Source organism: Nicotiana attenuata, unplaced genomic scaffold (assembly GCF_001879085.1).
Source record: "Nicotiana attenuata strain UT unplaced genomic scaffold, NIATTr2, whole genome shotgun sequence".
Lineage (NCBI taxonomy): Eukaryota > Viridiplantae > Streptophyta > Magnoliopsida > Solanales > Solanaceae > Nicotiana > Nicotiana attenuata.
The window spans coordinates 33,685-44,962 of NW_017674468.1; the positions used below are offsets into that span (position 1 = coordinate 33,685).

Below are 11,278 nucleotides of genomic sequence, written 5' to 3' on the forward strand. Positions count from 1 at the left end.
GAGATCAAGAAGGCGCTAATGGTGGAAGAAGAGCTCAAGAATTATGGAAAGGATTTTGCTAAGTGCTACAATCATTTCATGGTCTAAGTCCAAGTCCAAGAGGAGGTAGATTGGGATTCAAGCACCAGCCAAGGAGGGCCTAAATTAGGCGCCTAAATCAACTCACAAAGGAGCCAACTTAGCGCCCAAGTCAGCTCAAGGAGGGGCGGCCAAGACATAGGAGAAGGATTCAAAGTTCCTTATTTTGTTTCCTAGTTTGTTAGGACATATTTGATGCTTTCCTAGGTAGTTAAGGTTTTGTTTTTCTTTTCCTAAGATTATTGGAATTACTTTCCAAGATTGACTTGGTGTTTGTTTCCTAGAGTTTTACCTTTTCCTATGGTAGTTGGACTTGTTGTCCAAAGTAGTTTAGGACTTTATTTTCTTATTTTTTTAGGTAGAATTTCGTGACCCCTTCCCTATATAAAGGGGTATCTTCGTTGCTTTTAGATTCAGACTATTATCAATAAAAATTGTGAGAATTTTCTTGCACTCTTGTGTATGGCTACTCTTGGATTTATTCTTCAACCTTCAAGACTCAAGTTAAGGTGGTAAGATTAAACTCTTTTGAAATCTTAGATTGCTTCTAGGTATTCATGAAAGGTGATAAGTTTAGGCTTATTGTTGTTCTTGTTATTCTAAAGGGTAGGGTTTCACAATCTATCTCTTGTTTTTAATTCTCTACCAAAGGCGATTAGTTCTTTGTTAGCTAATTGTTGTTGTTAGGATTCAACTTCAAGAATAGACTTCTTGAATTCAAGAAACTCTTTCTTGAATTCAATCTATCTTTAATTTTCCGTCCTTTTTCGTTTCTTTATTTTCTTTTAGCTTCCGCACGTTTCTTGATTTTCTTGTTTTTCTTTAGTAATTCTTGAATCCCCTATCGTGTTGTTATCACTTAGCTTGTGCATGACCATCACTAGTGGGATACCTATCATATCCGAGTGCGACCATGAAAAACAATCAACGTTAGCTTTAAGGAAATTAATAAGTCCCGACTTGAGTTCGGGATTGAGTCATGTTCCCAAGTGAACTTCCTCTCCAAGAATTCTTTGAAAAGAGCCACTTGGTGGAGTTCTTATGCCGTGGATTTGGTCACGTATGTCTCTTCCAGTACCTGAAAGTATCTCGGTACCTGGTAGGATTCTGACAACTCCTCGCCTTTATCATCATCACTCGGCTCGGGAGCAGGCGTGATTTCTGTAATTGCTATTTGCTGGGTTCCTTCCCTTTACTTCTAGAAATTGACAAGGCGTTCATTTGTCTTGCTGTTGGTTGATCTCTTCTTATTTGCTTGATTCCCTCTGGGGTCGGGAATTTTAGTAGTTGGTTATACGTTGATGGTACGGCCTTCATCTCGTGTAATCAAGGCCTACCGAGAATTATGTTATAGCCCATGTTGTCGTCTACTACTTTAAATAAGGTGGTCTTAGTTACCTCTTCAATGTTCGTTGGCAGCAGGATCTCTCCTCGGGTTGTCGCACTTGCCAAGTTGAACCCGGCGAGGAGCTTTGTTGCCAGAATGATGCTTCCGGTTAATTTGACTTGTTCCAGCACTCTCCATTGAATGATGTTGGTTGTGCTTCTTGGGTCAGCCATAATACACTTAATCTTGAAATCTAAAACATTAAGAGAGATTACTAGGGCATTGTTATGCAGCAGAAGAAGTCCGTCGGCATCTTCCTCTGTGAAGGTGATGTCATCTTCAGAGACTTACCGGAGTCTCTTGCTGTAGGTCACCGATACCTTTATTTTCTTGGCCGTTGAGAAGGTTAACCCATTGATTTCATTCCCTCCACAAATCATATTGATTTTTAACCGAGGAGGGTCTTCTCCTATCATCGAGGGTTCCGCGTTGTCTCGGATGTGACCGTAATTGTTCTTGGCCCAGTCACTTAACTCCCTAAGATGTCCATTTTTCAACAGCGATGCCACCTCCTCGCACAGATGTCGGCAGTCCCTAGTTCAGTGTCCGTGATTCCCATGATATTCACACCATAAGTTAGGATCCATCTGGCTAGGATTGTCTGATTAGCTTTAGGAACTGTGCCTCTTTGATTTTCCTCATTGCCGATACCATATCTACTACGCTGATGCTGAAATTATAATCTGACAGCCTGGGATATGAGGTATCTCGGGCCCCCGATACTTCTTTTTCCTATAGCAACATGTTGTTCCAACCACGGTCTATCCTTCTGTCGGGCACGAGCCTATCTTAGTACCAGAACCCTTATCTGTTGCATCTTCGGCTCTCTCATACGGCCCGAAGCAGCCTTTAGAAGATTGCCAATCTGTATCAAAATTGCCTTTGAATTTATCCTGGTTCTTGTCTCGGTCCCGTCCCTTGGATGATGTCGAGAACCCGAGCTGGTCATCTTCTATCCTTAGTTTCGACTCATACCGATTATGAACATACGCCCAAGTAGTAGCTTGGAACTCGAGCAGGTTTTCCTTCAACTTTTGGGAGGCGTCGGAGCTCCTCGGGTTCAAAACCTTTGTGAATGCCTCTGCTGCCCACTCATCTGGTAAGGCCGGTAACAACATCCTTTCTTTCTGGAATCTGATCACAAATTCCCACAGTAATTCGGGCTCTCGTTGTGCGATTCTGAATATGTCCGCCTTCCTGGCCTTGAACTTTTTGGCCACGGCATGGACCTTAATGGACGAATCTACGAGCATTTAAAAAGAATCTATTGAGTGCTCGGGTAGGAGTGAATACCATGTCAAGGCCCCTTTCATGAGGGTTTCTCCAAACTTATTCAGTAGGACCGACTCAATCTCATATTAAGCCAAATCGTTCCCTTTCACTGCCATTGTACAAGCTGTGATGTGCTCCTGAGGATCCGGGGTTCCATCGTATTTCGGTATGTCCGGCATCTTGAACCGTTTCAGAATTAACTCCGGTGTTCTGCTTGGTTTGAACGACAACTAGGTGTACTTATTCGAATATGGGCCCTTCCAAATTGGCGGTGTTCCCAGAATCTAGTCCATTCGTGCGTGGAACTCTTTCGCATTCTGATCCATCCGCTCGTTCATCTCCCTCATGAATCTCATGAGTTTGGTTTTGAAGGGATCATTACCGTTGTCGTTACCGGATCTGCTATCGGTCCCTCCGGCACCGTCGAAATCGACCTCACCCTTCGGGGTTTTGTTATCAACTCTTGATTCGTCTTATTTGCAAGAACACCGGGAGGAACTGGGCCTCTTCCGTTTGCATTGTTGGAAGCACCTGACAACGCCTTCTTTAATTCCGTCATGACCTAATCTTGCCCTGAGAGATGGCCAATAATGGCTTTTTGTTGCTCTCTCAAAATCCTCACTGTTTTCGCATCGTGTTCGTCTTCTGCATCATCGGGAGTTGGCTCTCGCATATGTCGGGGGTACTGTTGGGCGTGGACCGGAGTTGCCATGTCCTCCTCGTTGCGGGTGTCACTGATTGAATCCTCATATTGAGGCAGATTTCATGTGCCTCAAACTTGTGTGCGATGTTGACATCGTTAGCTGTCATTTTTGATTTTTTGCTAAGAAACAAAGAATCAAACGAGTTAGTAATAAAAGCAAGGATCAACTCAATTACGCAACTGTCTAAGTCCTACGATGGGCGCCAAATTGTTTACCCTAAAATGCTACAACTAAATTTGTTACGTGGTTTATAGGCAAGCGAACTGATTTGATCCCAAAATCATAAATTAAATATACTAAAAATAGGATTTAGCATTAAAATCAAAGGAAATGGCTGGCATGCTTCCGGGAGCGATGGCTCCAAGGACAAAGATAGGAACAATGTATAAAAATAAGTAAAATTATCTTATTGAGCTTGAGAATAGAATGTAGCAGAAGTTATGCTAAGAATTTCGTATCTTTACAACGGTGTGGAAACTACTATTTATAGCTATACCTAGGAAAACAAGATCCTAGGATCAAGCCCCTCTTAAGTGACAATAAAGGGGCCATTGATGAATATGTAATGACAGGCCATAAATTCAAATATTCTCTGCAACGGTTCCCTATTTAATGCTAGGGAATATTTTTCATTGAATGGCATCCGGTGGCAAACATTGGACCCGTTTGCGTTGATTGTGCTCCCTTCGGGGTCCATCCGATGTCAACTGCAATTGTTGTTCCCGGTCTTGGTTCTTACTCAATTTATCTTCTGCCTGTCTCCAATTCCACATCAAGCTATCATTCGATCATTTAATATAAACCAATTTTACCCTATACAATTTCAAAACACAAGAATTGTCACACTCAAAATGCACAAAAAAGGAAATATTGCCAAACAAATAACTCAACATGGTGTATTACTTTGGAACGTAAGTGAAACCTTTGCCAACTAGCTTCAACAATAGAGTGATTTACTAACCAAAAATGTGACTTAGAAACTGACTGCACCCTCCTGCATGTCTGCCCCCAAAATAGAAAGGAGAAGAAAAATATATACATAATGTGAGTCATCCCTGTAGTGCATTTTCCAGACCATTGTGACCTTTATTTCTGCAATGGTTCTTACAATGTAGTGATCTTTAAGCAAAAGATTTCGTTATTCTCCACTCGAGAGAGACAGTAGTTTACGACACTGTATTCTCCACAGATCAATCATTTTTAGTCATAGACTCTCACTTGTAATTATTCTAACACTTAGTTTTTTTATTTTATTACTTATCATATATTTCCTCCATTGCAAAATAATGATGAATTTTAGAGCAAGAATGTTAAAATCACCTAATTCTTAATGTGAATTCGGATATGAATTTCTCTGATTTTAAAAATAAAATTTACACGTTTAGTAACAACAGAAACGAGTGATAATATCATATAAAATGAGGGCAGAGTCCTTAACAATAATAGTCGTAAACGGGTTCATACCTTGATTTTACAACTTTAATACAGATCAAATGTACCAAACAATACATTAAAGTTGCACCATGTGACAAATTGAGTATAACTTATGCAATATTAACTCGGGTAGGAATGTCACGCACACGAGTTGTGTGACCAAAATAGGTACTTGAATATATCGCTAAAACAACTTAATTACTCAAGGAGCAGAGCAAAGTACACCAGACAAAACATATCGACAGAAGAATTTCGTATATTAACATAATCAAAGTAGAATCACACACTGATGATTCAAAATTACAATGTAATAACACCAGAATGGCTGGAAATTATCAACATCTAAAGTTGCACTCAAAGCAGAGAGAAAAGAAACACAAAAGAAGAGCCACTCCCCCCACAACATCACTATAAAGAAAATGACACTACATTTAATCACTAGCACACAAAGTTTTGAATGTAGTAATGCATAAGGTTAGAAACATGTTGGTGAATGAGATGGAAAAAGACTCAATATACGATGCTCGGATTTTTCCATTCCTATGTAGTTGCAGCTCACCTTATTCAATATGCACTCCCATGAGAATAGTTTTTCAAAATGACAAGTCAAATAAACAGTCTAACTTCTTGATTCCGCTGTGCTATCTGAAGTACTTCCTTTCACTTCTCCAGCAGCACTAGGATACTTTATATCTCTACCTTTGGTGGACCAGAATGTCTCCTTGGTCCACCGCCAGGGGATGCCGAGAAAGACAACCGCTTCTTTGCAGAATTAACTGTTCCCTTCTCTGGTGTCCCGTTCTTTTCGAAACCCAAAGGACTTGGCAAGCGGGACCTGGCTCGTGCTGATTCTGTTGCTGCCATGTAACTTGGAACAGCTTGCGAGCTTGCCAAGCTTTCATCGTCTCTAATTGATGAACCAGCAATACTATGCCTCCTGCAGCGTTCTGACTGTGCACTCGCCATGCTTCTAGAGTCATCATCAACATTACTTCCCCTGGGGCTTGCTGGCCTTATTCTCCCTGTCTTTGATCGGGGCGTTGACGGTGATTGGCGGCTAGGAGGGCGGCTTTGCTTATGAGCGGTCGGAGAAGACCTATTGTCAACGTGGAAATCACGATGAGTGATAGCAGCCACAGCAGTGGGATGGCTTGCTGGGCTATCGACTTGGTCACAGTTAACTTCTTTATCGGTTGAACATTTATCTTCCCATGGCCGCGCAGCCATCCATCGCTCCAACCAACTCCAGCCCCAGTGGGGATTATTTGGGTCCATGAATGTTTGATCTGTAGATTTTGAAGGATTCCTCCGTGTTGGCTGTTGTAAAAGTTTACAATTCCATATTACGTTCTTCAATAATTTAAATCATGTAACAAGGGATTAACTACAAAGACACTCTAGTAATCTTTAGTATAAACAAGCAGGTGCACTCTAACTTGTTTTCAGTAAACAAAATGGCAGAACCCTCTCTGCCTTTAAAACACACAAAAGTATAAAGGGAAAAGAAAGAAATAAAAAAGGCAAAAGGGAAACAACAAACACGAGTGTTGCATGGTATTCCTTGAAGTAAAACATGAATTTTATTGTTGACTAGTTTTGGAGTTTAAAACTTTACAAATTAGATGGTTTTCCTTATCCATAAAAAATCAAATGAATGAACGTTTCACCGCAAACAAGTTGGAAACATCTGTATCTAATAATTTGACATAACGATGTCAGGACAAAACCAGAAGTAAAATATTTTCAACTCTGACACTAACCATTGACATTACATGTAAGGAAATAATAGATGGTAAAACTAAGTTCCAAGTTAGGTACATCATCTCATTAAACAAGACCACCAGTACTAGAACATAGTTCAACTGCTTTACTTCGATGAAATGAAATATCAAGGACGTGGAGAATTTGACAGGAATGAAGCTACAAATGAGATAACAAGCTCTTTGCAGATACCTTTCCTAGTTCCAAACCAAGCTTTGGTCTTATGATAAATATTATGGAATAAGTATGTAGCAATTCAGCATAACAAAAAAATATACCTGATGCGTGTATGCATAAGCCAAAGCCCTTTCCCTTCTCATGGCAGCCTCCTGCTTGCTGTGGAGGGTTGCTTCAACTTCTTCCTTTGATCGTGTGCTGTCATTCCAATCATCCCCAGACTGCTGTAAAATGTAATATTCAGCCAAAGGGAAGAAACCATGACCAAAGAGCACACATTTCTTTGCAGGCAAACTAAGATAAAAACCACCTTAAGTGTAAGGAAAAAAAATATATCCCCTCTGTCTCATTTTATGTGTCTCAGTTTGACTTGGCACGAAGTTTAAGAAAAGTAAGGAAGACTTTGGAATCTTGTAGTCTTAAACTAAAGATGTGTGTACTATACTAAAATGCCCTTGAATCTTGTGGTTTTGATTATGCAATGCGGAATGTTGGAGTTAAAGAATTACTAAATATAGAAAGAGTCATTCTTTTTTAAACGGATCAATAGCCCGTTTGGCCAAGCTGCAAAAATCAGCTTATTTTGAGAAGTGCTTTTTTTCAAAAGTGCTTTTCTCAAAAGTACTTTTGGTGAGAAGCAGTTTGTGTTTGGCTAATTAGTTTGAAAAGCACTTCTGAGCAGCAATTAGTGTTTGGCCAAGCTTTAAAAAACTGCTTGTAAGTGTATTTTTCTCAAGAGTGCTTCTCAAAAAAGTGCTTTTGGAGAGAAGCTACTTTTTTCTGCTTCTCCAAAACTGCTTCTGCTTCTCCTCAAAAACACTTTTTTTCCTTCCAAAAGCTTGGCCAAACACCTCAATTTTTGGCCAAAAGTGCTTTTGGCAAAAAAAAAAAAGCACTTTTGGCCAAAAAGAAGCTTGGCACATAAATTAAAACAGAGGGAGTATAAAAGAAGGGGATAACACAAAGCCGATCTCAAACTTTGAAGCTGATGATGCTGAAACATGATGTGGACAAAGGTACTTACAGAATATGCTTTCAGCTTCTCCTGCTCTTTCTCATGCTTCTGTTGGAGTTGTCTCTGGAGAGCCTGGTTATCCTCTGACATCCTAATTCTCCTGGCACGAACCTGAGATTGAACACGAGCTAGCGTCTGCATGCACCTTAAGGTGGACGTGGCTTGTCGCTTGACAGATTGCCCTTGAATCATTGTCTTCAACCTAACTAATCCTCTCAAAGCCCTCAATGCTCTCCTAGCCTGTTGTAAAATAGGAAAACCAAAGCAAATGAAAAACTTGAGAAACCAGCATACAATTCTTTAGTACAAACTTGAGATGGACTCTATACGAAGCATCTTAGATATTTCTGGACTACGCTAAAGCTAATCGCCTACTAAAAGCATGTTATTCAACCTCTTAGTAATTCTATGTACAAGATAAACAACAATTTTAAAAGTGGAAGGAAGATACGTAATGAAATAATCCACACAAGGGAAAGGAAGGAGGAAACCTTCAGTTGTTATACACAAATGGAACCAAGTTTAAACTACATAAGAAGTTAGGCAATCCTACCAAGTATCCTCGAAAAGCTGTTTGTATTCTTATAGCTGCAATCTCTTCCTTTGATTTACCCGAGTTACAGGCTGCAGCTGTTAGCCGAACGACCTCAGCAGCGGCATGAGCAGCCGCAACTGCTGCTTCTGCAGCAACAGCAGTGGCAATAGCTACCGAATAGGCATGCTTGTTCTGCTCATTCTCGGCTTCCATCAATTTCGTCTGCTCTACAGAAGGAGGGGGTGCAGGACTCGCTAATGCAGTTTCTGCATTCGAAGAATCCAATTCGCCACTCTGTTGCTTTCCGGACCATTTTTCAGATTTGTATTTTTTCTGGCACAAATAGCATTGCACAGTTACTTTAGAATATGAGATACCAAAAGGGGAAATAAGATGGCATTGAATTCATCCCTTACCTTGTCTTTCTTTTTGTTACCCGAACCAAGAGCCTTTCTCACTGCTGAAAACCAACTTCCTTTCTTCCCCATTTCAAAGCATCTTGCAGAAGAATAGAGGGGTATCAAATCAATTCCGGAGAAAAGACTGTTGATTTCTTATAATTTGAGAAAAAGAAAATTTTGGAAAACTGCTTTAACAAATATAGAAGCTTGCAACATTTGAGGGAAAACGCCAATAAGCAATCAAAACCAGAAGCACACTATAATTGAGGCAAATAAATTCAATGTGCTACTGCAGTTCACAAGTAATAAAAGCAAAAGGTGACAATTTCAGAGCAGTTTTCTCTTATAAGTACTTCAAAAAATTTACAATAACTGAAAACTAGAGTATGACAGCAGATAGAGATCTATAGTCTCAGTTTCTGTTCATGTTGAGAACACTGCTAGATCATCAATTAAAGAAACTTTAATGAAACCAATATTCCCTGCAAAAGCAGTAAATCATTTTTTGTAGCAATCCATACTTATAACAGCATTCAAATCTTTAGAGATATAAAGTCTTATGATATTTTAAAATAATTATAAAAACCCCATCCACAAGCATATAATTAACACAAAAGCCAGAAAGGTTACCAAAAGAATTAGAATCCAGCAACAATCAGTCAAAAGGAAACAGAAGAAATGACACAATTCAGCAGTAGAGAAAATTTCCGAAAAAGGAATTCAAGAAAGAAATGAAATTGAACCACATTCCTAATTAATTAACCACAGCATTGTGCATGACCTCTGCCTAAAAATGCAAGATCATAATTAAAATGAAAAGGAAAATTCACAAATTGTATATCAAATTGACAATTTCCAGGTATATGTCATAACAAAAACAAACAACCAAAACCAACAATGAAACATAAAACAACAAACAAAACAAAAGACAGCTTGTGTTTATTTGACATGTACCTAGAACTGAATCTTGATAAATACCAGAGCAAAGTTTTGTTCTTTCCCTGTTCCTTGTTATAACCCCCAAGTCCCCACCAGAAAAAAAAAAAGGCAAAACAAAATCAAGAAAACAATGGCCAACAACAATAATATGTATAGCAAACAAGAAACTTGTGAGCACGCTTTCAAGAATATGACTCAAAGGGAAAAAAAAAAATAGAGGTTTTCTTTTTTTTTTTTGGGGTAGGGGGGGGGGGGGGAGAGGACCTGGACAAGGAAAAGTTCAAAGGTTGAGGAAGTTGATGAGGACAAGAATAACGGAAAGGGTTAGTTTTGGTATTTTGACTTAAATTTTTTTGGAGGAATAAATGTTCTGTAGCAGAAGCAGAGGATGTGTTTGGGTGTGGGACCCAAAGACAGGCTTTGAAGTTAGGGCACAACGTGGATATATGTACTTTTCTCTTTTTGATTATGAAACTGAGAGTCTATTTCTTGTTTAACTGCAGACAACCAACCAACTTGCTTGTCTTTCAGTTATGGGTTTTTGCAAATTTTAACAGTCAAATTAATTGATTTATTTATTAGATAATTAATGAGACTTGGGAAAAAAACAAAACGTTTCGCTTTTCGAACTACTCGTACTTGTTTTATGTTCTTTCTTATCCACACAAAACTTTTGGTGTTTCATTTTTCGTAATAAAGCAAAACTCGGTATTTAAAAAAGACAAAATTACACAATAATGCAATTCATAAGTAGACCTTGCATTACTTTAGCCCAGTTACAAAGTTTGCAAATGTGTTGCCAAATATCAGTAAAAATTGCACGGGACGTCCTATTTGGTCGCCCCCATTTAACCTATACCCAAAATTTTTAAAAAGTTTTAACTTGTACCCATTTTTTAAACATCTTCAGCCCCCTTTCTCCTCCTCCTTCGTTTTCTTCTTCTTCTTCTTCTTTCTTCTGTTGTTGTTGGTGCTGCTATGAAACTTCAGTTCATGGAATGATTGCCATAAATATGTTTATCAGATTATTTAAAAACAAATTATAAATAATTACGTAAGTTAGTAGACAATAATTAGTGAATATTTCCACGTACGTAAGTTAGTAGACAATGATAATTCTATTCTTTTTACGTTTATTGTTTCCAAAATCTATGATAGATACTGTTGGCAATCTGATTATTTATCTAGTATGTTAGAAAGCTTTTTCAAAAATTTCAGCTCATATAGTGCTGAAGTTTTTACAAATGAACTAAATAACTTCAGCATCTTCTGCTGAAGTTTTCGGAATAGCTTTATGACAAAACTAATGAATCCAGGACAAAAAAAACTTCAGCTTTTAGTGCTGAAGTTTTTACAAATGAACTAAATAACTTCAGCATCTTCTGCTGAAGTTTTTGAAAAAACTTATCCAAGACAAAAAAACTTCAGCTTATTTAGTGCTGAAGTTTTTATAAATGAACTAAATAACTTCAGCATCTTCTGCTGAAGTTTTTGAAAAAGCTTAATGACAAAACTAATGAATCCAGGACAAAAAAACTTCAGCTTATTTAGTGCTGAAGTTTTTATAAATGAACT

At 38.6% G+C, this 11,278-nt stretch overlaps 1 protein-coding gene across 2 annotated transcripts; it reads right to left on the reverse strand.

The window, feature by feature from the left end:
- Positions 1 to 5,113: 5,113 nt before the first annotated feature.
- Positions 5,114 to 9,949, reverse strand: LOC109218712 (protein IQ-DOMAIN 1-like). Of its 2 annotated transcripts, none has more exons than XM_019383084.1 (6): positions 9,719 to 9,949; positions 8,780 to 8,861; positions 8,382 to 8,696; positions 7,838 to 8,068; positions 6,915 to 7,034; positions 5,114 to 6,192 (listed from the first exon to the last, which is right to left on the reverse strand). In XM_019383084.1, exons 2-6 carry the CDS (start codon positions 8,849 to 8,851, stop codon positions 5,563 to 5,565), a joined length of 1,368 nt encoding a protein of 455 aa, XP_019238629.1. In that variant the 5' UTR covers positions 8,852 to 8,861; positions 9,719 to 9,949; the 3' UTR covers positions 5,114 to 5,562. The 2 variants fall into 2 exon arrangements, with proteins under 2 accessions (XP_019238629.1, XP_019238628.1); XM_019383083.1 differs by having other exon boundaries at positions 6,915 to 7,037; positions 9,719 to 9,948.
- Positions 9,950 to 11,278: the final 1,329 nt, after the last annotated feature.